General features: G+C 42.9%; 1 protein-coding gene across 2 annotated transcripts in view; it reads right to left on the reverse strand.

The window, feature by feature from the left end:
- Positions 1–26,809, reverse strand: part of LOC134573082 (lysine-specific demethylase 5C-like) — a 48,989-nt gene that overhangs the window by 2,086 nt on the left and 20,094 nt on the right. For both annotated transcript variants that reach the window (XM_063432523.1, XM_063432522.1), the window contains 19 exons: positions 22,061–22,236; positions 21,809–21,967; positions 21,590–21,709; positions 21,274–21,432; positions 21,000–21,181; positions 19,862–20,024; positions 19,619–19,738; positions 18,173–18,549; positions 17,907–18,031; positions 17,498–17,648; positions 16,144–16,240; positions 15,677–16,032; positions 15,435–15,573; positions 14,758–14,937; positions 13,183–13,323; positions 12,577–13,098; positions 7,666–7,720; positions 7,351–7,553; positions 3,970–4,179 (listed from right to left, as the gene is read on the reverse strand). In XM_063432523.1, the coding sequence (XP_063288593.1) occupies positions 3,970–4,179; positions 7,351–7,553; positions 7,666–7,720; positions 12,577–13,098; positions 13,183–13,323; positions 14,758–14,937; positions 15,435–15,573; positions 15,677–16,032; positions 16,144–16,240; positions 17,498–17,648; positions 17,907–18,031; positions 18,173–18,549; positions 19,619–19,738; positions 19,862–20,024; positions 21,000–21,181; positions 21,274–21,432; positions 21,590–21,709; positions 21,809–21,967; positions 22,061–22,236 (3,635 nt within the window). The remainder of the gene's footprint in view (positions 1–3,969; positions 4,180–7,350; positions 7,554–7,665; positions 7,721–12,576; positions 13,099–13,182; positions 13,324–14,757; positions 14,938–15,434; positions 15,574–15,676; positions 16,033–16,143; positions 16,241–17,497; positions 17,649–17,906; positions 18,032–18,172; positions 18,550–19,618; positions 19,739–19,861; positions 20,025–20,999; positions 21,182–21,273; positions 21,433–21,589; positions 21,710–21,808; positions 21,968–22,060; positions 22,237–26,809) is intronic.

Raw genomic sequence — 26,809 nt, forward strand, 5'->3', positions numbered from 1 at the left:
CCATTTTATTCCAGCAGTTTGGTCCTTAAGGGGTTAAAGGGACACTATAGTCACCTAAACAACTTTAGCTTAATGAAGCAGTTTTGGTGTATAGAACATGCCCCTGCAGCCTCACTGCTCAATCCTCTGCCATTTAGGAGTTAAATCCCTTTGTTTATGAACCCTAGTCACACCTCCCTGCATGTGACTTGCACAGCCTTCCATAAACACTTCCTGTAAAGAGAGCCCTATTTAGGCTTTTATTGTTTTCTTATCCCCTGCTATGTTAATAGCTTGCTAGACCCTGCAAGAGCCTCCTGTATGTGATTAAAGTTCAATTTAGAGATTGAGATACAATTATTTAAGGTAAATTACATCTGTTTGAAAGTGAAACCAGTTTTTTTTTTCATGCAGGCTCTGTCAATCATAGCCAGGGGAGGTATGGCTAGGGCTGCATAAACAGAAACAAAGCGATTTAACTCCTAAATGACAGTGAATTGAGCAGAGGAATGATCTATACACTAAAACTGCTTTATTTAGCTAAAGTAATTTAGGTGACTATAGTGTTCCTTTAACCCCCTTAAGGACCAAACTTCTGGAATAAAAGGGAATCATGACATGTCACACACGTCGTGTGTCCTTAAGGGGTTAACAACCTGGAGTAAGGAAGGATATATAAAAAAAATATATATATTTTTTTAAATCCTTCGTTTTTACAAGTCAACAGGATTGTTATTATAGATGCATGTGTACTTAGTTGTCCTGTAAGTACATGCAGTGCACAAGCTGTATATTTTGTAATACCTACATATTTTGAACTGCTCTAATCCAATAAACTATTTTACTGTAGCCAGCGTTCAATGGTGTTTTGATGAGTGGGGAAGCAACCTGTGAAATTATTTTAGAAGCGGTCTCCACAACCTGATTTGTCCAGATTAATCTGCACTAAACAGCTTGCAACCTGCATTTTTACCAGCAAATGTTTTGCTCTTTAGTAAAAGTGGTCTTGTGTAGCTAACAAGTATAATAAAATATTTTCTCCCATGGACTGTGTTGTAATCCCTCATCATACTTCTTCAAACTTCGTTAAAGAATACTAGCTTTGACCAAAGGAAGAAAACCTAAAAACTTGTTACGTGAGTGGAAACTGCTTTGAAGCTGGAAGTATGTACATCCAGAGTTTTTATGGGGAATTTACTTTGAACCAGACCAAAACATGCACGGTATTTGTTAGCCAACCTTAAACTATGACTAAAAAGAACCACAAAACCAGCCAAGTGTGAAGGCTGGTAATAGCTTTTTAATTTGGGACACACATATTTCCAGATCCGCTTCCTAAGGCGTCCCTGGGTAATACAACTGATGTCTACCATTAGGCTAAGGCCATATGCTGTCAGTTATTAAATCTACAAAAGGTTACACCTCTCCAACATGGAATCTTTGTTTAGAACCGTTCATTTGATTATGGTGGAGTATATAAATATGGCTGCAGTCTTCCAATTCTAAATGCTGCAGGCCTTTTACTTTGGCAGTGAACACAGACGTTTTTGATGGCATAGCAAAACGTAGATGTCTTTCATGTCAACACATTGAGATCTCATAACTTCTGAGTAAGGGGTGCAAATACTTGCCTGTTGACCAATTAGCGCCGCACCCACCGATTATAAAGTCTTTCTGGTCAAGTTCACAGCTGTTTAATAAGGAATATTTAATGCCGACCGACTTAAAATTACAGCCACAACGAGGTTGTAAAATTATAGACCTACAAATTCCTGGCCTCCATCCGGAATAAAATGTATATATTTTAATAAATGGTTGTCTGTATGGAATTTGAAGATTAAAAATGTCTCCACAACTGCACACTTACAGAAGTTGCCAAGAGTAATGGAAACTCTAAATTGATCAAAAATGAAAGACTGCACTCAACATAAAAACGATCCATGCTTGTGAATGCACTGCCTGTACCCATTTACTGGTTACCCCTGGTTCTGAAATTATAGAGACTCCACGGCCACTCTCCCTGTAGTCAGAAGACACAAACATGTATTTCTTCTTGCGTACTCTACCAACTGACTGGACACACACAACAGCCCATGATTCATGGATTAATAAGATGGTTACAAGTTTGTCCCACATCTCCCAAAACAGCCCTTTTACTCTCCCTTCAATGGCTTATTATCTTCAAATAATTTTTTGCACAGGGAAGCCACGAGGGTTGTCAAAAATAAGACTGGAGGTGTGAACTGTAGTCACCTAACTTTAAGCGATAAATTGATAGAGCTTTGTATGTTAACTTCTCTTGATCTCTTTACATGCCACTCAATTCTCTGCTTTAGAAAACTAGTGCATATAAATAGATTAATGATTACTCTAAAAGCAGTGGTCTAGGCTCTGTTATTGAGCGTAGTCCTAGTATTAACCCAGTGATTAACCAGTTTAGAAGTTTGCTTTTATTTGAAAGCAAAAAGATCTGGCTGCACGTAGGATGACAGGAGACCACATCAATTTGCTTTTAAAGGATAAGATAGAGGATTTATACCCAGATTGAACTAGACATGACTAAGACAGAGGTGGACTCTGGGTATGATCACCTGCAATGTTTTTATTGATGTTGTGAGAGTCAGCAGAATCTTTGAGACATTTTATCGTAAATGAGCTGGCTCCACTTACTGGAGTGCTTTATTCATCGGAAGACTGTTCCATTTGTGATAATTTCTAGACGTGCGGATTTCATGAAAAAATCTGCACTTTTTTATTCAAGGGAAGAAACATCTCCCTGGGTGGCATTCAAATAGCCAGAGATTTTCTGGCCCCTGTTAGCCCCATGGAGCTCAATCAGCCCTATTACAGCCAACGTGTAACAGCATAAGAAAGTCACGAACACATACACACATGGCTCCAATACAATGGAGTGTTCCTTTAAAACTTCAGCGGGTGGAGGGTGTCACCAAACGTGCAAATTTAAAGGGTGGGTACAGGTCTGAGACAGCTAGTCCCTTATGGTGATCGGGGCAAAAATAAATAAGGCCTGCCAAATAGTGATACCAGAGATCCTCATTATGGGAAACCTCAGATCCAGGATCAGGACTTTGAATTCTCACTAAATGACCCTGATAATGTGGTGAACTCTACAAAGTGAATTTTCAAATTTACAGCCAAAGTAGGTGAACGGAAGACATAGCCAACTTATAGAATTTTCCCGTTTGGCTCTTTTGACCTCGAATTCTCACTTTAGTGAACAACCCTGGAAGTGTTACAAGTATTTTGCTATATTTGACTGTTTCCACTTCCTAGTCTCTGCACAATGCAGCGATTTGCAGCAAAGATCTCAGTGAACCTTGAAGTTCCCTTGATTTTTAAGAACTGCATTGTACAGATCGGATACACCACTGCACAGCAACAGTTTATCATACATAATTTAGTAGTAGAAAGCAATTTCATGTGTAAAAATAGCCAGCAAGGTCAAGATTAGCACAGTAAACTGGCAGGGTGTGTGTATTAAAAGACGTACCATTTCTTTTCTCTCTCCCTGTTTAGTATCACAGGTGAGAATTTAATCCAAATACACATTTTTCCTCTTTAAGGGATTATGTTATTGGGCAATACTAACTGGAAAGGATGTGGATTTATTTTTAACAACGTGATAAAGGGACACTGGAGTATCTTCGGGCATAATTCTAGTGTGGTTGAATGTACAATTGTGCCGTGTAAAAATAGTTAACATAATTTTGATTTCCACATGCATTTAATCTAAAGATAAACCATTATTAAAGAAAGTAAATATGCAACAAGCATCACAAGCTTTTAACAAAATGTAAATGCATTCTTCAGACAAAATAATAATAAAAAAAATAAAAAAGTTACGGTCTTTAGAGAGGAAAAAATAAAATAACAGTTGTTCCCTAGGTTCGACTTTAAACACAATTTAATAAGAAATCAGTGTTTTGATGACACGTCACAGGGTGTTTTCCCTCTCTTTGCTCTTCTCACCTCTCCTCCATTCTGGTTGGCTTCACTTCCTCCTTTCCTTACGACCTCCTTTTCTGCAGAAGAATCTGGCAATCTGATATCACCCCGGATTCTCTTTGGTCCCATTTCCTCCTTGGGGAGCAGTGTGGGATATCCATCACTTCTCCTCTTCTTCCTTTTGTCCGGGTCTTTTCCCTTCACGCGAGATGCTTTCCGTTCACACCTTTCAATCTGCAAGGAAATAAAAATCATTATAGAAACGAAAAAGTCCTGAAAATATCCATAAGGTTGTTTATTTCATTCGTTTCCCCCCTCCAGTGGTAGGGAGTAGTAAGTTCCACCACTCAATACCAAATACCAGTTACCAGCATACATTTAATTTCTTGAAATATTATCTTTTAGGAAATAAAAATTGTGTAAGATTTTTTTTTTTTTTTTTTTTATCTGTTCGGAACAATCCTTCAAATATTATTGACTTGCGTTGTCTGAAATCAATGTTTCTAAACAGGTAAAATGAGCGATAATATTAATCTCATAACCTTTCCTTTAACTCAATAAACCTAAAAAAAAGCTGTACCTCACGGACCAGTCAGACATACCCCATGAGAGTAGACATGTGGCAAAAGGGAGCCAGTCAGGGTTTAGGTGGCAATATATTGGATACATTAAAGTTACACACATACATATACATATACATACACATACATATATAAAATTTCTCCCTACTACACTTACTTTGCCAAGCCTCCAAAATTAAAGCAATATGAAGATGACAAAAATGGATACATTCAGCGTATGCCTGTGTATCAGGTTTACTGGGAGTACCAACCACTGTGGCTTCCAAATAGGAATATAAGGTGAAGGACAGTATCCGTGTAAATTAAACAGAACATTTCATAAATCTCCCAAGCATCACATTAATTTGGGTTTGATTCTGCAAAACGTAACTATTCATAAATACCAGTGGGCTAAGCATTGTATGGTCACATATGTGTAAGACCCTTTTCATAAATTACGCCATTGGACAAGACAGCCTAGGGACACCTTCAGTGGCACTCACTCAGCTACCTGAAGTGCTTCCAGTTACATTACAAGTCTGTTGTGCAATGCCGACTTCCGATATAGTACCTCTATCTGCCCAGAGATAAGAAGGGAACTTTCAACCTCGGAAGTGATGCTGCTGACGTGCAGTGAGTCACTTCCGGTACGGACAAAAGTGGAAGTATACACACACACCTCTAGATTACCGGACTCCCATTGGACAAACTCCACAGAGAACCACAAATGAACAGCAACACCATCATATTTAAAAACGGAATAAGATCTAAAGCAGCATACACAGATTGAAAAAGCAATTTTATAGTGCGAAACACATTTCAGATAGGATTCAGGACGTGGTCACAGAGAGACTCGTAATTACCACTTTTATTGTTTATTTTTAATTCTGCTTATGCAGTATTTTTATGTAATACATTTTTTTTTAAGTCTACTCCGGGTCATTGTACTTTGCTGCTTCAAAGAAGGGTGGTGTCCCCCTTAGAGACACCCAAGCTATTCCAGCCAGAGCCAGGTTTACAGGCTCTGGTCAAGGTGAGCAATTATTTGCAGTGTTTTATTCCTATACTGTACCCTGTTATTTACTACACTATAAGGCATTTCCTGCTTTGTCACCTTTTGTCTAATTTTGTTCTGAGGAATAGCATTTAGAGTTAAAGGGGAAAGTGGCACCAGAAGACACTACTGCCAAAGAGATCGGAGCCTGTCCTATGTGAGGCTCTACTCCATGTGAGTTGGTAAGCTACAGTTCCATTTATTTCACTTGTCCAACACAGTTTTATGCTATGTGTTTTTCCTATTTTGTCTTTTATATGTACCTCGATATCCATTGGATCTGAAAAACATCCACGTTTGGTAAATTTTATTGTATTCCCACTTGGAGTAGGTGGTCACATTTCCACTATTCTTATGCTCCACTTTCTGAGGTTAAAAGCTTTTTTGGGCTTTTTTACACTTCTTGTTGTATACATTCGTGGTAACCACCCTCAGCATGGAGATCCTGAACTTTTGCCGTAGAGAAGCATTGATTCAATGCATCTGAGGAGATGTTGACTGGCAAGGGTGGCGTTTGGCCCCACCTCCTTGGTGGAGATCATCAAAATTAACAATCTCAGCCAATCCAAGGCTTTCCTATCGGAAAGCTTTGTGAATGGCTGAGATGTCAGCTAAGGAGGCAGACGAGGGGCGGAGCCAGCACCTTCAGACTGAAATAAAAGGTACGATTTTACTATATTTATGAGGGCAGTATAGGGTTTTTAACACTATAGTGTTAAGAATACATGTTTGTGCTCCTGACCCTATAGTGTTCGTTTAACACTCACAAAGCTTGTAACAACTCAAATTACTACATTTATTCTATGATTCAAAAATACATTTCCATCTACAGGACTTTTCATTGTCAGCTCCATTTGTATTTTCAGACTCTGTTCTAGTTTCCAGTCATCAGAGATTCAGAAGACTACAAATGATATTTTACAAAAAAATATCTGTGGGTGGATTGGCGCTATTAATACTGATACAAAGGTGTAAACACAGCAACTACCCCCAAGTGCCAAGAAAATCACCCAAAGGCACTATACAAATGGATACAAGAAAAATACATAAAAGGGGGGTGCTATATAGACATAAAATACTTATATCTGTACATCGAAGGTCTCTCAGCAGATAACCAAATCAATCTAGAAAAACAAACAGAATGCACATAGCATAATACTGTATGAGGAAAATAGAATGGATAATGATGGTATTGGGTCACTCACGATAAACAGAGCCTATTATAGCAGGCTCTGACTGTATGGGCTCTTCAGAATCTCTGTATGCTGTATATTCCAACAGGATCAGCTCCAGAATCAGCTCCAGCCTCCTCTTAGTATTCTTCCAGTCACACCAGAAAAAAGTGTGACTGGAAGAATACTAAGAGGAGGCTGGAGCTGATTCTGGAGCTGATCCTGTTGGAATATACAGCATACAGAGATTCTGAAGAGCCCATACAGTCAGAGCCTGCTATAATAGGCTCTGTTTATCGTGAGTGACCCAATACCATCATTATCCATTCTATTTTCCTCATACAGTATTATGCTATGTGCATTCTGTTTGTTTTTCTAGATTGATTTGGTTATCTGCTGAGAGACCTTCGATGTACAGATATAAGAGATTCAGAAGAGATGAATTTTAAGGGACTTCTTAGAGAGACTGGTAATTCTGAGTGCACCTGTTCTGGCTTCATACCTAGTGATCTCATTACCACACCTTGCTCTTCCTCTTGTACATTTCTGATAGTTTGTCTCTTATTTGCAGTTTTATCCCATTTGTAAACGTGTACAGTGAGGATTGTGTGTCTGTTACCTCTATGAGAGTCCGGAGTCTGTCCACACATGGCATATGTGATGCTTGTAGTAGTCTCCATATGCTGAGCTCTTCTTCCAAAGTCACCTCCAGAAGATCACCTTCTAACATTAAATCTTCTAACAAGGCTCGAGAACCCAGAGACAACTCCAAGACCGGTGACTTTTCAATACGAGGAAGCAGAGCAGCCAATGCATCCAAGTCTAACAGTACATTTTTGGAGGAGGGAGAAGAAAATTAAATTAATTAATTAATTTAAAAAAAATTAAAACAACCGCTCGCTATGTAGAAAAATCAAGAGACTGACTACACTACCTGGCATTGCACATGTGCCATTCTCTGAGTGAGAGTCTCCATTTTCATGCGAAACCTGAAAACAAGGAATAGACAAGCTGTTACTTCATGTTAATCAAAAACATCCTGAAAACAAATGTGACAAAGAAAGGTCCAGAAGGGGTAAGCTATTTTCCCTAAATAACCTACAGCATTGCTACTACGCAAGGTTGTGTGTCACAATCTGTTACTCAAATAAGAACACTTTCATACCGTATAATTTGTTTCCTTTTTATTTTCATCTTCCAATATGTTTCAAAGAAAGAATAAACATCTTCCATGAAAAAAGGCAGATGGAAGCTCAGGGTTCGAGTGTCAGTGAACTGGGATTAAACTCCAGGTGAGAGGTCTCTGCACATATGATCTGTGTAGAGCTAGCTGCCTGATTTAATCGCAGGGTAACACATACAGGAAGATACAGTTTCAGGGTACTGGGTTCTCATCTCACCATTTGTATTATCCTGAAAAACTAATCCTGCATGTGTGCAGTGATGAATAAATTACTCCTTTCACAAAACCGGAGGGGGGGGAGTGAGGGGGAGAGAAATCCTGTGAACAAACTTTCTGTATTTACTATGAGGTTGTTATGGTGCCAGGAAATCACCAGGCACTTAGGTACTTTTTCTTTTAGAATAGGGAGATACTGATTGGCTTGGCGTGTGATCAGGTGACCGCTCTAGTCAAGCGGTCTAGTCTAGACCACGCTTCCTGAAGGACAATTTGAGAAGTTGGATGTCGCTGAAGGAACTGGAGATCAGGTGCTGGAGGCAACCTTTGTGGTTAAGCCATTTGTGAATTGTTACCACTTCAGGTAAGAAAGCACCTGGCAACCTATTGGCACCATACCAACTTCATTACAATTAATTTACAATTCTTTTAGTTTACTGGCATGGTAAGGGACAAGAATATTGTGATTGCACCAGTCTATATTAATTCTTACCTATAGACAACAGAGAAGTGCCTCTTTAAAATGTTGTTAGAATTACATATCACGCCAGTTAGATTTCAAGGAGAAAACTATAAAGATGTCTGAATGGCAAGGAATGAGTCATATTGAAAATTAAATTGTGTAATCTACATTGATGCAGATTTAAACCACCATAAATGGAGTCTAAAGTGCACCCCAGTGTGTCATAACCATGGTTTTTCCACACCAACAGATGTGTGCATCATTCCCAACATGTATTAGGGATATAAATATATATATATGAACCAGGTATCAACAACCACCCTTTTAGCATATTGGTTGGAAAAAAAATTTCAGCATCTAAAAGGCCCAAACAGCTACAGCATGACAGATGGTTGACAAATCAAAGCTTTCTTTTAATTTAGCAATCCGATCTCTGTTATAGAACGGCTTTGTCATTAGAGCAGACAAAGGATGCAGGTTTATTGCTGTTCTATGGCAATGCTGAAATCATGGAAAATCACGAGATAATGTAGAATATGAGGCTTTTTAGAACGGCAAAGAGCACATTGTAACAAGTGCAGCCTATTTTATTGCATTACAATAAAAATATGTTCTTCCTGAAGCAGTAATGGATCTTGCCACCCTGACCATGATTGTTATCTGTTAGTTAAGGGCATGGTATTCAGACCGGTGTGCCAAGAGCTGAATCAATAGAGAACTGGTCATATGAAGTAGTATCTGTCTGTTCAGTGGGTAGAGGGCAAGATTTTACCCTGAAGAATAATGGTGGGGACTGGTTCCAGTAAGGAAAGGAAAGACAATGTAATTGGACAGGTCTGGGTCTTAAGTTGAGGACCAGTCCTTTTCTGTTACAATTTCCTTACAACAAAGGTGATTTTGGCTCACAGGCCCAACGGATTCCGCTCTCAGCACACAGGTCCAAAGACTTCATCACCTTGCCCCAAAACAGACACTCGTGTTCAAGATCAACCACTGCATGTAAGTATCAGTATGAACAAGGACAGCGATTAGTAAACTTGTTACATTTCCTGACCACACCACATGGTTTATCACTGAATTAGGAATTCTGGGAACTGCAAAGATTAGGCCAATATTGCTGAATTGAGAAATTCTCCAGCTGAAATTTGCAACTTTAGTTAAAGGACCACTATAGGCACCCAGACCACTTCAGCTCAATGAAGTGGTCTGGGTGCCAGGTCCATCTAGGGTTAACCCTGCAGCTGTAAACATAGCAGTTTCAGAGAAACTGCTATGTTTACACTAGGGTTAATCCAGCCTCTAGTGGCTGTCTCACTGACAGTCACTAGAGGCGCTTCCGCGAGTCTCACTGAAGACGCTGATGTCCATAGGAAAGCATTGAGAAATGCTTTCCTATGGACTGTCTGAATGCATGCGGCTCTTGCCGCGCATGCGCAATCGGCACAGACGTCGGAAGAGGGAGGAGAGTTCCTCAGCCCGGTGCTGGAGAAAGGTAAGAGTTTAATACCTTCAGCCCGGCGGGAGGGGGGCAAACCTAAAGACCCTATAGTGCCAGGAAAAGTTTGTTTTCCTGGCACTATAGTGGTCATTTAATAAACCCAAGCAATGCTCCATTTGCCAAGTACAGCACTGAACCCAGGTCTCTGACTTTATCGGTCTGGTTTTACAAACCCTTTAAAATTTTGGCATTTTCTCTTTATACAATGGATTTAATATGTCAACTTCTGCTGGCTGCTCTCAGCGTGGTAAGAGGTGGTATAACACATTAGTATAACCTTTACAATACCAGCTCAGACCGAGAGCAACACGGCATCAGGCAAGACAGCGAAGTGTCAAACTGTTCCAAAAGTTACTTATGAGCTACTGCAGTGGTGATGGTGCCGTGTTATCAGAAGTTCACACTCCTAGCTGTCTCACAGCTGATAAGAAAGTGGCCCAGCAAAGCCACTAGGCTGTATCACGTGGCTACTGTGGCCTGTCTGCGTGCTTCAGATTAAAGCACGGAGGCTCCCAGGCTAGAAACAAAAACGCTCGCACTCTACAAAAGTACATGCAGTTTTATTTCTCAAAGTCAAGCACATTTCTTATTTAAAACGTTTGCATATATTTAGAAACAATGAGTCTTAAAGGATGCTTGAGTGCCATTTGTGCTATCAAAAAAAATGAAAGTCCGCCTCCCATGTTTTTTTTTAATGAAATCCTGTGTTTATATGTATTTAGTGCTGGGGAGAACAAAATGAATGGGAGTAAAAATTACTTTTGGTCACCACCGCTGGCAAGTAGAACTTCACACACAAAAACCCTATACATTTACAAATAATTTAGCCTTTCACACAAGCAATACCAATGAGACCAAACACTGACAACGCAAGGAATCTAGACAGATTTGAAAACCTATAAATACAAAATTTATAATGACAACACAAGTCTGAAACAGCACTTCAAACCAGAGAAGGAGAAGTGCATTATGCGTTTACGGCTACAGACATACAAAATACTATGCAACCTACAACGCAAAAGATATAAGGGAATTCCTTCGGCTCAAGATATGCCTTGAGAAACAGGGAAGAGGTAGAGGTACACTTTGCCGAATCCCAGTTGAGCCTTTAGAAAGCAGTGAATTGACACAGGATCCTTGCTAGAAGGAATTCGGTTTCTCCAACAGCTTAAAAATGGTTTAAAGTTGGCAAAGTGAAAGAAGCAGGAGGCTAGGTACTAATCAGACATTCTCCAAGACCTGTGATTTGTAATTGGTAAGCCATGTAATGTGATAAACACATACAAAAATACAAGTGGTTTGGCACTTATCTCCTCCAGAGCCAGAAGTAAGAGCAAGGAGCTTCTGTCCTCTCCACTGAGCCAACAACCACCTGCCTTGCAGGAAGCTTCCAGGATGAGGTGACCCATTGCCTAATAGACCCCAGGGAAGATGTCAAATAGTTCACAAGCAGAGGGCGCCAGGGCACTCCAAGCACCATATCCACTACAGTTGGTTGCAGTAAGGTTATCGTGCTTGGCGTGTTCTTTTAATAGATATGAGGCTTTCACAGTATCAAAATCCATCTTTGGCCGTGCATGCTAACAAATAAGAACATCTTCCCAAACACCTTTATTATCAATACCCCATGGCACCTGGAATCACCAGTAATCAAATCTTCACTTGAAGTGCTAAATTAAACACCACGCAGAATTGAAAGTGGAAAAAATAATAAAATAAATATATCTATATCTCTATATCTCTATATCACTGTTTGCCGTGCTGTCACACAAACAAGCAACTTTAATCCACTTACACTTGCCTACACGGGTATAAAAAAAAAGCCGAGTAGGAGATTCTGAAGAGTCTACTAAGCAAGCTGAAGTGTGTTTTAAGGAAAATCTCTTCATTAGTTTGCGCACACAGTCTTTTATGGGACTACTTAGTGGAGGACCACTAACGCCACAGAGACAGCATGAGATATGAGAATCAGACCATTTCCCCTTGAAATAGCTGCTGCCTATGGGAAACTGTGAATCGGCAAAGGCAACATGTAATCTGATACAAATCTGAAAATGACTTCCAATTTGAAGCTTTACAGAGGCTTTCAGTATATTCTTTTTAGACAGTGTATTCTGATTCCCTTTATCCCAACACAGCATGAGCCATCTGTTCAGAAGATCAGCTTTCCTAGTTGAAGAAGTGAACACAGATTTCTGCTATGGATGGAGGACCATGCTGCTTTCAGCCAGCTACTTCATACATATGAAAAACAGCTATTATTTAAGAGAAAGAAAGAGCTCACCAATTCCAAAAATATGTTGCAGCTAAGGGGATGCTATTCATCACTAATAAATGTAAAAAAGTCTAAGGATCAGAAATAATATAGATGTGAGATTCCATAAAACAATATTGTTGTCAAAGCAGGCGAGTACTGCACTTTTCTGTTATTCCACAATAAGAAATAATAATATTATAAAAAGACTGCCTATTATGCATTACGTACTGGGTTCTGCTCATTCCGGGTAGTCTCTCTCAGTGCCTGTGGGTCTTTACAGTGCTGCATCCTCTGTCTACGTTCTGCCAGCGTTGTGATTGCTGATGAAATTTCTGGGGTTGCCAAGACTCTTCGAGCACGGTCCTGCCAGCTCATTGCACGTTCTGTTAGGCATTGCAAAGCCTCCCCTTCTGGTAGGCGCACAGGTAATTTCTGAAGAGCGACCAATAGAGATAGGATCGTCTGTAGCCGAGGGCGACGGGATCGAACACAGAGTGGGCAAAGGAAGCGACTTTCCCATTCCCACCAGGTCAAAGGTTGAGAAGAGTGAGCACCACGGTGAGTTGAGAGTCGGGGGACGGGCACACAAAGTCCATGAAATAAGTCCTGACAAAGCTCACACCGCAACATTAGCTCTCCTGGGGGTTCCCCGCAAACACACACACAACTCCTCTCCAGGGAGGAATTCATTGCACGCAGTCTCAAAATGCCAGACTTCTCTTTGTGCTCGCCTTCTTTAAAAGCCAACACCTGAGGGAAACAGAGGACACTCAGTACCCGTATGACAGTTAACGTTATTCTTTTTTTAAAAGGATACAGTATGTAGTTACTCACGATTGAACCAGGGTCCCGCAAATCCTGTGCCGACAAGCCCAGACCCTCAACATCTGATCGGTAGAGGCCAAATGTCTTCTCCTTCCTCCACTGGGACCTTTTACCAGTTTCAGAAGAAACATCAGCACTGGGGCAAAGGACCTGAAATTAAAAAGAACAAAAAGTAGGGAAAGAGTATAAAACAAAAAGCACTGCAGCAAAACAAGAGATAATGTTGATTAAGCTGTATAGCTGAAGGAAACTGGTCCAACTATCCTCCAAAACTACAATTAGTTTGTACATGAATAGATCTTTGCAATGCCTTTTTATCCTGCATGGCAATCTAATATACCGCATATGGCTGTACATACTTCAATACTAGGCATGAACCTTGATGCGTTGCTCTTACAGGGAGAGTAAAGTGCCACCGTTTCAATTTTGGTCACATGTTCTGAACCAAACTATTCACTACATACTTAAATAGAAAATCTGTGTTGTATAGATATACTAGTTCAGTGGTAGGCAACTTTTTAGCAGCACTGTCCCGATGTAGGATTGTGATATCCCGTAGCATGCCAGTCCTATTTTTTTTTTTAAATTGAGGTGTGTATGTTGCCATATTCTGTTTGTTTATTTAGTGGCTTTGCATCATTGCATTTGTGCGTATATGAGCTATGAATGTGGGCTGCTTGTAGAATTGTGTGTCTTAATGGATATCACCTAGTGTGTTTGGTAGTGTATGTATGTGTGGGGCTATTTGGGATATTGCATGTGAGAGGCTGCGTGTGGGGTTGTGTGCATGTATGTGGATTGTAGTGGTGAGTTTGTGCGGATTGTGCGTGGTGTTTGTATTATTTGTATGAGGAGTGGGTTATTCTGTGTATATCTAGCAGTGTAGGTGGCTTCCCTGGGTTCCAGTGGTGACCAGGCTGCCCAAGTATAGCTCAAGGACAGGAGCTTCGATAGCTGCAGTGGGCTTCTCTACTCCAGTGTGGATTCACATTCACAAGTGCTGGGAGGAAGTCATCTGAGATCACTTCCTCTACGCGCTGCAATGCATAAATTGAGGATTGTCCCTCACCACCTTTTTGTATTAACAAGTTTTACTGGGACTCCTGATACTCAAGAGCCTGTTTAGCTCTAGCAGCCCCAAGTGCCGTAGGTTGCCGACCCCTGTACTAGTTCAACATTTTATGCTTATTTTGACTTTTGCAGTCTCACTGTCAATCAAGGCAAATGCCAATGCCCTCAAATAAATTTGTATCGAATGCAAGGTTACAGGAGTTCATTATTGTAAGAGCATCGCAACCATTATCAAACACGAAGCAGAGGAGCGATCTCTCAATATATACACACAGAGCCTACAGAATATCATGAAATAAACACATCCTGCAGAAGCTTCCACTGCTAAAATATAAAAGAGCTACAGATCACCAAAAAAAAAAAAAAAAAAAAATGAAACAAAACAATTATCTATAAAATCAAAACTGATTTTGTCCGAAGTTATCAAGAAAATGAGACTGGAACTTTGACAAGTCCACTATAAAGAGAGTTAGTGGTGAGGACTAAATTGCTCCTTGTGGTCAAGCCTCTTACCTCAAGTAGGGAATAGCCAGAATTTTTCTTCAGGAAAGTTTTTGTTGCTTTGTCCCGCCAGGAATGAGCAGTAGTCACTTGGACTTCTAGTTGATGCAGTTCATCCATCTTCACTGGGAGATCCCTGCCTACAGCGACCAGCCCTTCCAAGTCATCCAAGCAAGGGTAATGATCTCCACTCTGCACATACACCATACATGTACAAATTAATACAATTGACCAGCACATGCTGTTATGCCGGTCTACTCAGAAAGGATCAAAATATTTAGTGGTGCTGTAGAAGCTATAAATAGTGTAAATATACCAGACAGGCTGGGTAGGTATTGCCACCTTCTTAAATATATCAAATAGTGATCATTTATAGAAAAACACCAATTAACTTTTATACATGACTTCTCTCCCAGTGCAGAGCAAGAAGGCTATGAACCACCAGCGTAAGGATTGCACTTGGAGGTCCTCGGCAATATAGGATACATGCTTGTACAAATAGTTACCATTGCTAGCTCAAAGAAGAGAGGAGAAAAGCACGTCCTAACAAGACATTAAAAAGTCCAGCTAACTCGAACTGAGAGGTTGGGTAGAGTTTAACAAATAAAAAGATAATTCACAAGTATTCAGCACATCAAGAACAAAGTATCAACGCTTCCTATTTCCACCACCAAGAAAGGACTGCTTACCTGTATTTCCTCCACATCAGCGCTCCACGCCCTGGCTTTGCAGAGCGCTTCCTTCAAGCTCAGAGTATTCGGAAGCTGAACAGGGATGTTCTCCGATTCTTTTATAATGGCCTCTAGAGTGGCAGGAGGATGTTTCTGCCTGCAAACAGATAAGTAAAAAAAAAAAACCAAAAGGTTGCAAGTAGAATAGGGAGGGAGTTGTAAAAGCATGAAATGTTAAAAAAAAAAAAAAAAAAACTTACCTGGCCTCTAAGCACATCTTCGCCTTCTCTTCCCACCTCAGTGCTATTGAGATGAGCTCTTGCAGTTCGCTGCGTGCCTTCTCCACTGCAGGACTCTCTGCCACATCTATTGCTTCTTGCAGCAGTGAAAGCATCTCCTGAAGTGTACTTGACCTCCCTGCACCAAGCGCTGCCCGTACACTTGTCAGCCAGTCGCCCTGACGCAGTTGCTTTTCTAATTGTCCGGTTTCAGGAAGTTCTACTGGGAATGCTCGGCACTGTTCCAACATATCCTGAAATTGAGAGGCACTGTCTGGAAGAGACTGCAAACACTTTTGAACTTCCTCCTGCAAGGATAGTGCCTGTTCCTGCAGGTCCTGCGCAAAGGAATAGAAGATAAGCAAATTAGTATAAATCATCTGAAATAGATCTACAAATTTTATTTTATTTTTTTTAAAATGGTATGGTAGAATTGAGATGTAGATTACCTGGAGCCGAGGGAGCTGTTCTAGTGGACATGGTAGGGCTTTAATACGTTGTACAAGCTTGTGTAAACTATCCAAAGAGGTTACTGCTGTACCGCTACTAATAAAGGGAAAAAAATAAAGGCATAAATTAAAAGCAGATTGCAAGATGGCAAGACATGAAGGTGCATCATAAGTAGTCAAAGAGAAGATAAGTGGAAAAAAAAAATACAAAACATAACAAGGGAATAAAGTTTGGGAGGTTTTACTGATTTAGTTAAAAATGTCCAAATTCAAACAAACTGTCTTTCACAATGACATCAAGATCAAAATCACCCATTTGGTAAAAAAAAAAAAATATAAACCAGTGGCCAAATGATTGATTATTCTCAGAGTCTATTTAAGTGCATGATAAGCATAAAACTGGCTATTGTGACAGGAGTGCCCTGGCACCCTTCAGGAGATATCTGTATAAATTGTTTTGGCATGATTTGACACTGCCCAAATGGACAGCTAGCTTCTCCTGTTTTGAGAAGAAGTGATGTGTCAGTAGCCCCCAGTCAGACATAGATAAGGCACAAGGCAAAAAAAAAAAAAAAAGTTCTACCTGGGAGGTCACCATAACCACAACAGCAAGCTGTAGACGTTATAGTTTTTGTGTGTTTATCTTGATAGTTGCATAAATTGTTTTGACCATAAACTTATTCCATACGTATATTCTGGAGTAAAACTATTGTAAATCGTTACCATGGCAGAATACCATTCCAACACGAGAGAGGCAAAACAAAATATCCTTAAGTAGGACCTCCCAGACATATAGTGCAGATGAGAACTGCACTGGGAGTGAGGCTATGGCACCCCCAACCTGCCAACACGCTTTACTAGTATTGGCATTTATATAGTGCTAACTTATTCCAACGCGCTTTACAATATTATAGAGAGGGATTGCAACAGGTTACTGGAGCAATAGCTTGATGAGGACCCTGCTAAAATGAGTTTACAATCTAGAGGACTGGCTGAAAAAAACAAACAAAAAAACAATGAAAATCTAGTGCAGGAGTAGACAATCCCTTCTGCACTCCAAATGTTGTGGAGTGCATCTCCACTGATATTTTGTCAGCATTATTGCTGTAAGAGCATTATTGGAGACGTAGTCCTCAATATCTGGAGTGCCGATGGCTGTCTACCCCCTGATCTAGTACATTGGGAGGCTTGCAAACATGCTCAGTGTCTTAAAGATTCCCAAAGGAGTTTGCCCAATATTTGTAAACCACCAGGTAAACAAACTGCAGGGTTGAAAGCATGCAGACACATAACTGGATATACAGAGAGTAGCCCTGGAAGCCTACAGCAGCTTGTTCAGACATACAATACAGACCTTGCAGGCTTGGAGTCACTCAGCAGAATCTGTGCCTCCTCTACGCAGAGCTTGGCTTCTTTGATCACACCTTTTAATTGTTGAAGCATTTCATTCCCTACAAATTTTTTCTCAGAGGCTTCTGCCTCAAGAACTTCTAACTCCTTCAGGTCTAAGAACAAAAAAAAACAGACTGAGTGAGAAGCAGGAAACATATGTGAGAGAAAAAAAAAAAGAAAAAAAAATGAAAAGCAAAGAAGATGACTCAAACGGATTCTAGTGACTTAAAGCAGGAAGACCCCAAACAGTTACAGAACAACTCTTATGATGGATAACACCACCTCTCCATAGGTGGCTTTGCTTTTACATAGGACAGTTGCAGCAGATGGATGTGTGCACAAGCCTTTGTAAGTAAATGTAGAGTGCTTACCTATCTTTCCACCATCTTCTACATCTAATGCCTTCCGTACTTTACTGGCCCATGAGTCAAAAGATTCTGCTCGGCCTTTTAGTCTGTGTAACATGGCTGGCAGCTCATCAAGAGTGTAACGGTACCTGCAGAGAGCATGAGAGGTGTCATCCAGACATAGAAATCTAAAGGAAAAAATTGGCGATTCTTTCGGACCTACCATTATGTTGTATGTTTGCAAAGTTACTCAGCAACTCCAAGTTTCCAGCCATGGAGGCACAACTAACCTGAGAAACTGACGAGCTGGTGGGCACTGGCATAAGTCCTCTATGTGGTATAAACACACAAGGCCCTGCGGACAGTCATAGCATGCCAATGCAGAAAGGAAGCATGTGGTTTTGCATTTCTGGCATTGTCTTTCGTCATCAGGGAGCAGCTCAAAGGCTTCTCTCTCTGCCTCTGTAATGCCTCTCTCAAGCAGCGCTTTGCGAAGTCTGCGCTCCTCCTGTACCAGCAGAAACATCTCTTTATGAACAGCTGCAGCCAAGTTCAAGTCCAGTCTCTCGGGAGAGGCAGCCATTTTGCACATCAGTTCCTCGTGTGAGAAAACACAGTACCGCCTCAGCCGTCGATAATGCTCAATGCATTTTCTGCCTGCCATTAGCTAGAGGGGTGAGAGAGACAGCTCGGCGTCAATATATGCATTAGTTTGACACAGTAATGGCAATTCCTGAGATGGAATATCAGATGGGACATCATCCTTGCATCTCTAAGCCACATAGGTTAGATCTCAGTGGACCAAGGCACTGCTAACGACACATCCAATCAAAGGTTATGATTGAACAAAGATCTCTGCCATACAAACAAAAACAAGTTTGCTAAAAAGTGTGTTATCAGTTGACGCACAGTAATTTAAAGTCAATAGACATGAATTGGTTTTAAAAAAAATTATTCTTACGGATCCACAAATCTGGGTACTTTTTAAATTACCAAACTTTTTTCTGACAAACCATACAAATGATGTAAACGAATAGAAAGCACTTGGGTTCAAAACAAATAAAAGAGAACTCAGTCTGTCATGGAGTCCTTAAGTGCCAAAACGCGTTTCGCTGTATGAGCTTCAGTTGGCTGTGATATCTTCTAGGTTCCAGATATCAATATATAATCAATATGGGTGTTTAAATGGACTCTGCACTAAGTTCTCTTTTGTTTAGTGGAATTTCACTAGTATCTGGCAGTAAGTCCTATTCCAGGTTCCAGTTAGGAGAGGGTCCCCTCGCAATTTGACACCAGGCATTTATACCTGAGAGCCAAGGCACATATAGGCTCTCAATAAGGTGAGAGTCCCCATCTTAAAGTGATTTTAGATCTAGGATACATCCAGACATACTGCACCATAATCTTTTGTCTTGTTTATTTTGAGATCCTCATCTACCCAAGAAGGTACCCCACCTTCTGCCTAAAAAGGACATCTGCATTGTTATAGAGCCTTATCCTCAGGCTCTAGAGATTGTGAGTGTGTCTACTTTTATCTATTTTACACTTCGCTCTTTTTAAGTACCATCTGCACTAGATGTGTTATGTTTTTTTTTTTTTTCATATTACCCCACATCAAGAACATATAAAACTTTTTAGTAAGGGGTAAGCAAACATCTGATTATTCTAGCGCTCCACCCACTTATTAAAAAGTTCTGCTTGATAATTACTTTCTGAGATACTTGAAGTAGACTCACCCAATCGGCTGTGCAGAAGTTGACTGCTTCAGCAAAGTTGTAGCCCTGGTTAAAACCACTGTGGTATGCCCTTGGAAACGTGATGACAAACTCTCCTGCACATTGATTGGTCCGCACCACCTGCAAGAGAAACAGGAATTCAGAATCACCCAAAAATGCAGAGCCAGTGTAGCAAATAGAGAGTGCAACAAAACAGTAGCAAGTAGACTTTAATCAATTAAACTACAGAATAAGTGTACTTACAGGAACTCCGTGTGACATGAGGGTATTGGGGTTCATGAGGGTCACCAACTGATGCAAGAGGTCTGGCTGGCTCTCAAACAGCTCTGGGGTTAACTTCTTCATTACACCTTCAAGTTGTTCTGCTGCTGAAGAAGGAACACCATACCATGTCTTGGGCTCCCCCCTGTACATTGTAAGGAGATGCAAAAGGAGAATGGAATTCCATTTTATGGAACATATGGAAAGATATATGCTAACTGCAACATGACACAAGGGATCTAAAAGACCATCACACCTGGCATGTGCACCCATAACGGGCTACACCAGACAATGTGCATCCATGAACAATGTCTAGTAGTCACAGAGGAAACAAAGATGCAGGTCAAAAGCGGCGGTATTTCAAAGGATGTCTCAATGCAAAAAACAAAACAGTATCTTAACAGTAAAGAAATACTTAGGCTAGTGATTTTCCATGAAATTTGCAAAAGTCCTGGACATATAGGTGGGTGCTCCCTTTATAAAAATTACCAATAATTTGGACCTTTGGTTCTTTCTACTTTTAATTAGAATCCAAAAAGTAGTTATATGCTGCAACCTCTGGGGCTTCAATAGCGGCTATGATCAATTCATCTCTCACCAGCACTTGTATTAAAATCTACATACCTATAAAGCAAGCAATACAATGTAAACGCAAACAGTAAATGGTTACTCAAAAACATAGGTAAAAGCTGCGTAGAGGACAATGGATAAAACACACTGCTAGTTTTCTTACCGTTGGTTGTGTTGATTTTTCTTGTCTTACTCTCTTGAGCAGTTCCTGGCCCCAAGTTGCCCCTCCACCAACACCACTGTGTTTCGTTTATCAAGGAATTTTTAATTTTTTTTTTTTTTTTTAATTTTTAAAGCACCTACACATGTGAGTAACCATTTACTGTGTTTCTATTTTATTATCTGAATAAATATGATATTATGACAGCCTTTATAGATCTATTCACAGCAAACAAACCATTTACCAACAGGGTTATAGCTTACAAAAAGTGCATGGTCTGTTGAAAACGTCTACATAGCAGCATGCACTGGTAAATTCTCAATCACAGACTATAAACATACATTGATAAGATGATATATCACGGGCAGAGAGAATAACATTGACACTAACCAGTGGAGGTAGTTAATAGAATAGCTCCAGTGATCCTCAATGTGCCAACAAAAGGCAGAGAATACCATGCCCACGTATAGCCAGGGTACCTTCATGCCAGATATGTCAGCATTTATGTGGCATAGCACTGACTGCTCTAGTACTGGCATTACGTTCAGATTCCAACCACTTGTTGCATACGCCTGAGAGAAAAAGGAAGCAGACATGCAATGAGTTGGAAGCTGATATAAAACAATAAAGGACACAGGAAGAGATGTGATAAAGGAGAACCAACCTGTTCCTCTGGAGTAAGTTCATTTTTGCCATCCATCATCGGGAAGCCACTTCCAAACTCTTTTGAATGGATGTCGGCACCATACTGCACCGTGACATCTTCTTCTATACTATTCACTAACCTCCAGAACTCCTTCTCTACAAGCTCTGTAGGGACCATCTACAAAAAGAGCAGAATGCGTTGCAATGACCTGGTAAGAGCAATAATAGAGCAAACTGGTGGAGACAGAAATCATTCCCTCTAGCATCAGATAAATAACCCTGAATAATTATTATTACGTATGTTCCGGAGGAGTAGATTGTGATATGACACTTACATGAACTGGCATGTTAAAGTAGTCTGCCTTAAAAGAGTCTGCCATCTCGCCGAAGCTTTGCAAAGTGAACTCCCGAGTAGCTTGTTCAAATCCAAATGCTTCAGGAGGACGCTTACACTCCTGTTGAAAGAGAAAGTTATCAGAGGATAACACTGATTAAAATGATCAGTTATGATGGTTTGCAAGTACAGTTTCTCAAAGTTGGGTTCTGCAACATACCGCCATGACGCATTTGGGGCAGTGCCAGATTCCCTTTGGTAGTTCAGCAAGAGGGGGTAGGAGGCAGAATGTATGGTAGTTATCATCACAGCCATCACACAGCAGCAAGCGGTCATCGTCATCCCCACGGGAACAGATACGACAAACATAGGACTCCACCTGAAACAGCATGGGCACCATGAGAGAGGTAAATTGAACAATAAGTTAAACAGCCAAATAGAATTAGGATGGTGTGAAACATAACCAACTTACAAACTGGGTACTGCTGTTATATCTCCGCAGTCTCATGGTCATCTTCGTGCAAGGCTCAGGGCTGAGGGGTCGCTCTCTCTTTATATGTGTATAAATTTCCCCAGGTTCTCCTCGTATGTCCACCCCAACCTCCTCTTTGACCACAAGAGTTGGTGGACACTCTGGGATGTCACTCTCTAAAGAAAGTATGGAAAATATGCATGCTTAGTATCTCAAAGAACTGCCAAGTGCTGACACCCTCACCAAGTATTCGGTTTTAAACCTCTATCTTGTGACCTTAAAGGAACACTATAGTCACCTAAATTACTTTAGCTAAATAAAGCAGTTTTAGTGTATAGATCATTCTCCTGCAATTTCACTGCTCAATTCACTGTCATTTAGGAGTTAAATCACTTTGTTTATGTTTATGCAGCCCTAGCCACACCTCCCCTGGCTATGATTGACAGAGCCTGCATAAAAAAAATGGTTGGGGCGTGGCTAGGCTGCCGATGGAGTAGGACGCAGGCAGTGAGAGCTCCTAGGCCCCAACCCGCCAAAGCCCATTAAACATAGCAATTGCCCCCGTCTATATGGGCAAACCGAAAAGGGGGGCTACCCCTGGTCAACGACAGACCACCATGAGCCAGCAATCCGGGCCGATGGATGAATATCTTTCCACCCCACAAGGCATAACCGGAGCTCGAGGCCCTGACAAAATGGCGCCCGCGTCCCCAGGATCGAGCAGCCGGGCGAGCCCTACACAAGACTCCCCACAGAGAGACGCCTTCACGCGAATGTCCGCAGAACTGGCATCCATATCGGCAAATATGCTTACCAGACAAGACAAGAGGGAGCTGGTAGCCGAACTCCGCACGGCTATTAGGGAAGAAATAACGGCGGTTCGGAGAGACCTGACCACACTGGAACACAGGGTGGATGACCTGGAGGTTCAACGCATGCAAGCTGACCACCACCTACAGGCCACCGACATGGCGACCTCACGACAGGGTAACCTCCTCCTAGAACTAAGACGCCAGGTAGAAGACCTCGAAAACCGCGGCCGGCGCAACAACATCCGCGTTAGAGGCCTGCCGGAATCCGATGGGGAATCCCCAAAGGAACTTTTAGAGGGCCTGTTCACACAACTCCTGGGGGAAGAAGCACCGTCAGACTTTTGCCTGGAAAGGGCCCATAGAGCTCTCAGAGCACCGAGGAGGGACGGATTACCCAGAGACTTGATCTGCTGCCTGCAATCTTTCCAGTTAAAGGAGACTATTATGAGAGCTGCCAGGGCTAGTCGCTCCATTAGATTCATGGACTCTCAAGTATCTCTGTTCCACGACCTCTCCACCCTGACCCTCGATGCCCGAAGGGCGCTACGGCCACTCACCGGCCTCCTACAGCAGAAGCGGATCCCGTACAAATGGGGATTCCCTTTCAGTCTGCAAGCAAGAATAGACAACCACTGGCTCACTGTAAGATGGCCAAATGACATTCCCCGATTCCTGCGCGCTGCGGGCCTCCCAGAGATTCCTATCCCTAACTGGATACTTGACAACATGCCAGCTAGGCCCACGGGCCCTACTGTCCCGGCTGACAACCTTGCTGAAGGGGATCCGCCTAGCTCTTCCACGCGCCGAGGTGGCCCCAATGCTTCAGAGGAGTAGAAGGTAGGGGTTCCCCGGGCGCGGGTCCCATCGGAGCGCTCCTGCCGGACTGGTGGCCCAGGGGCCCCTGTGACCATCACACCGGAATACCGCAAGTGACCCAACTTCCCTGGGAATGCGTTTGCACACAGAGACACTGAGACTTATCGACCTGGGTATGTACTGTGATCCCCCCCAGGCCAAGGGTCCCTAACGCTGCACGAATACTCCCTTACCCCCTGGAAGTCACAAATTGGGTGGGGTATGGGCCGAGAAGGGGAAGCATACAGAGAGAGGCAAGGAAGGGTAGGCCACCAATGCCTCAAGCAGTCCCAGGGGGGTATGAGCTTGTTTGGGAGGGGGGCTCAGGGGTCGGGCTCACACTCCCCAGCTCACAGCAGCCCGATGGATCCCAAGGGTGGGCCTCGTCCCCAGTGGGGGTAGGTGGTGACCACTTCCCGGGGGCCTGGGCTCATATAGCAGAAGAGGTCAATCTCCGAAAACCCAGGAGGAGGGCAGCCATGGGGGGATGTTTTTGGGAACTTGCGGGGATCATCCGGACTGCCTCAGAGTTTACAGCTAGCTGTTGATGACCTGTCCCCTGGGGGCTGAAGGTCTACGGGGGATAGATGGGTTCACGGATTGCTTGCTGGCAGGTGGCCTTAAAGATCGGGGGTTGGTTGGGGAGGGGGGGCCCGTGGCCTGCCAGGATGGCAGGGGAGAGAGGGGAGGGAGAGATGGTTATGCGCCCGTCACACCCCTCACGGCCCAAGGGCCCTTTAGCCTCTCCCCTACCCTGGCTAGGGTGGGGGGCTGGAGAGGGGTGGGAAGACCGCGTCCCGGGAGGCTCCGAGAGGGAGCACAAACTTATGCCCAGGAGGCACGCTACAATTGGTTAAATTGTTTTACTGGTTGATTGGTTCAGTTGTTTATTCACCACTGCAAACCGTCACTTATAAAGCTGGATGCCCAGACTTGACCTGGACCACGAGAGTTATGGGGACTGCGGCCTATACAGGACCTAGCTCGACTAGATTGACTGACAGACGGGCCAGAGGGGAGGAGGACCTAGGGAGTAGAGGTCACAGTCGAGCCATGAAGTAGAGAGGCAGGAGGCTGCTAACAGGGGATAGGCCAGAGAAACAGTAGAGGGTCCGCCCACATACCACGAGAGACAGGCCAGAGACATAGAGTGACGATGACGCGGACAAACTGACCGGGACACCCCATACTTTGAGGTATAACTGGAAGACTACGACACTCATCACATAGCTGCGACCGGCGGGTTGGGAGCCCCTGGGGACAGCCACACACTCAACACTCACGTTCGTGCGACAGACACCGTAGGTGACCTTTCTCGCACCCCACGCAACAGACCCACTGTATATATTTTGGTCGGAGTTCGGCAGGACTGCTGAAGAGCAGCTACCGAACGACTCCATCCGACCGAGGCTCATTGTTGCTCATTTTTTTTTTTTTTTTTTTTTTTTCCTTTCTCATCTCACTCTCCTCCTCCTCTTTCTCTCTCTCCCTCCCGTCTTCCCCTCCCACCTTCCTCTCCTAATCCACGTGTGGGCTGCTGCGCCATGCCTCACCCAACAGGGCCCGGAGGGGGAGACTCACGCCAGAGTGACATGGGACGATTCACCCCCGCACAACTTAAAGTATGGTCCAACAACGTACGGGGGCTAAACCTACCGGAGAAACGGTCCCAACTTCTTCGCCAGCTCTGGGCGGAAAAAGCGTCCGTCGCGCTCTTGCAGGAGACGCACTTTAGGGGCCAAGACTCGCCAAAGGTGGAGAACAGTCGCTTCCCGCAGGGGTTCTATGCCAACCATCCAGACTCTAAGAAAACAGGGGTGGCGATTCTTTTTGCTAGCTCCGTTCCATTCCAACATACAGACACGCTGTCGGACCCTGGAGGGAGGTATATCTTCCTGAAAGGTACCATTGCCCACCAAACCTACACATTCGCGTGTATATACAGCCCTAACACCAGACAGCATGTCTTCCTAGCCAAAACGCTAGCCAAATTAGAAAAATTCAGGTCCGGCCTGCTCATAGTGGCGGGGGACCTCAATGCTCCTCTGGACCCGAGAGTCGACTCCTCCAGGGGGACCAGCACTATTCCAGCGCACTGCCTACGCTCAATAAGACGAGCCCTGCACGGAATGGGACTGGTCGACTGTTGGAGAGTGGCCCACCCGGATGATAAAGATTTCTCATATTACTCATCAGTACACAAACGTTACAGTCGGATAGACTATGTATTTATGCCCCAAGAAAGTTTAGCTCTACTCCAGGATGCGGATATAGGGATTATAAACCACTCGGACCATGCCCCGATATCGGTGATATTGAGCTCCCCGCTATTTAAACCCGCCGAGCGCCAATGGAAACTTAATGAAACTCTACTGACCGAACTGGAGACTCGCACCACAGCACTACAGGCTATCACACAATACTTTGACAACAACGACACTCCCGACATGCCGCCACTGACGCTATGGGAAGCACATAAATGCGTTATTCGAGGTCACTTCCTATCCATCAGCACGCAACGCAAGAAGGACAGAGCCCGTCACATCTTAGAACTAACAACACAGATTGCCGACCTAGAAAACTCCCATAAACGGACCCTAGAAGACGACACATACCTACGGCTTACAGAGGCACGCAGAGCACTCCGAGACCACCTATCTCAGGGCTTACTACACACCATGCGGAAATCCACCAGACACTTCTATGAACACTCAAATAAGAGCGGTCGACTTCTCGCACAAGTGCTCCGAGAGAAACGTAGAACCCAACATATCCACCAGATACACACACGCCCTGGTCACAGTACCAGAATGCCTGAAGGCATTATGGCTGCCTTTAGGACCTACTATATGGACCTATATAACCAATCCAAGCTCACACAAGGGATTGCAGCCCAAAACCACCGCAGGAGAGTTTCAGAATACCTAACGCGACACGTGTCCCGCACACTCACTCCAGAACTAGCTGAGGAACTCGACGAACCCCTGACACTGGAGGAACTGACCGCTGCCATGAAATGCTCCAAACCACACAGAGCTCCAGGCCCAGACGGCCTTCCTATAGCCTACCTTCGAACATTCCA

Source organism: Pelobates fuscus, chromosome 9 (assembly GCF_036172605.1).
Source record: "Pelobates fuscus isolate aPelFus1 chromosome 9, aPelFus1.pri, whole genome shotgun sequence".
NCBI classification, from domain to species: Eukaryota; Metazoa; Chordata; class Amphibia; order Anura; family Pelobatidae; genus Pelobates; species Pelobates fuscus.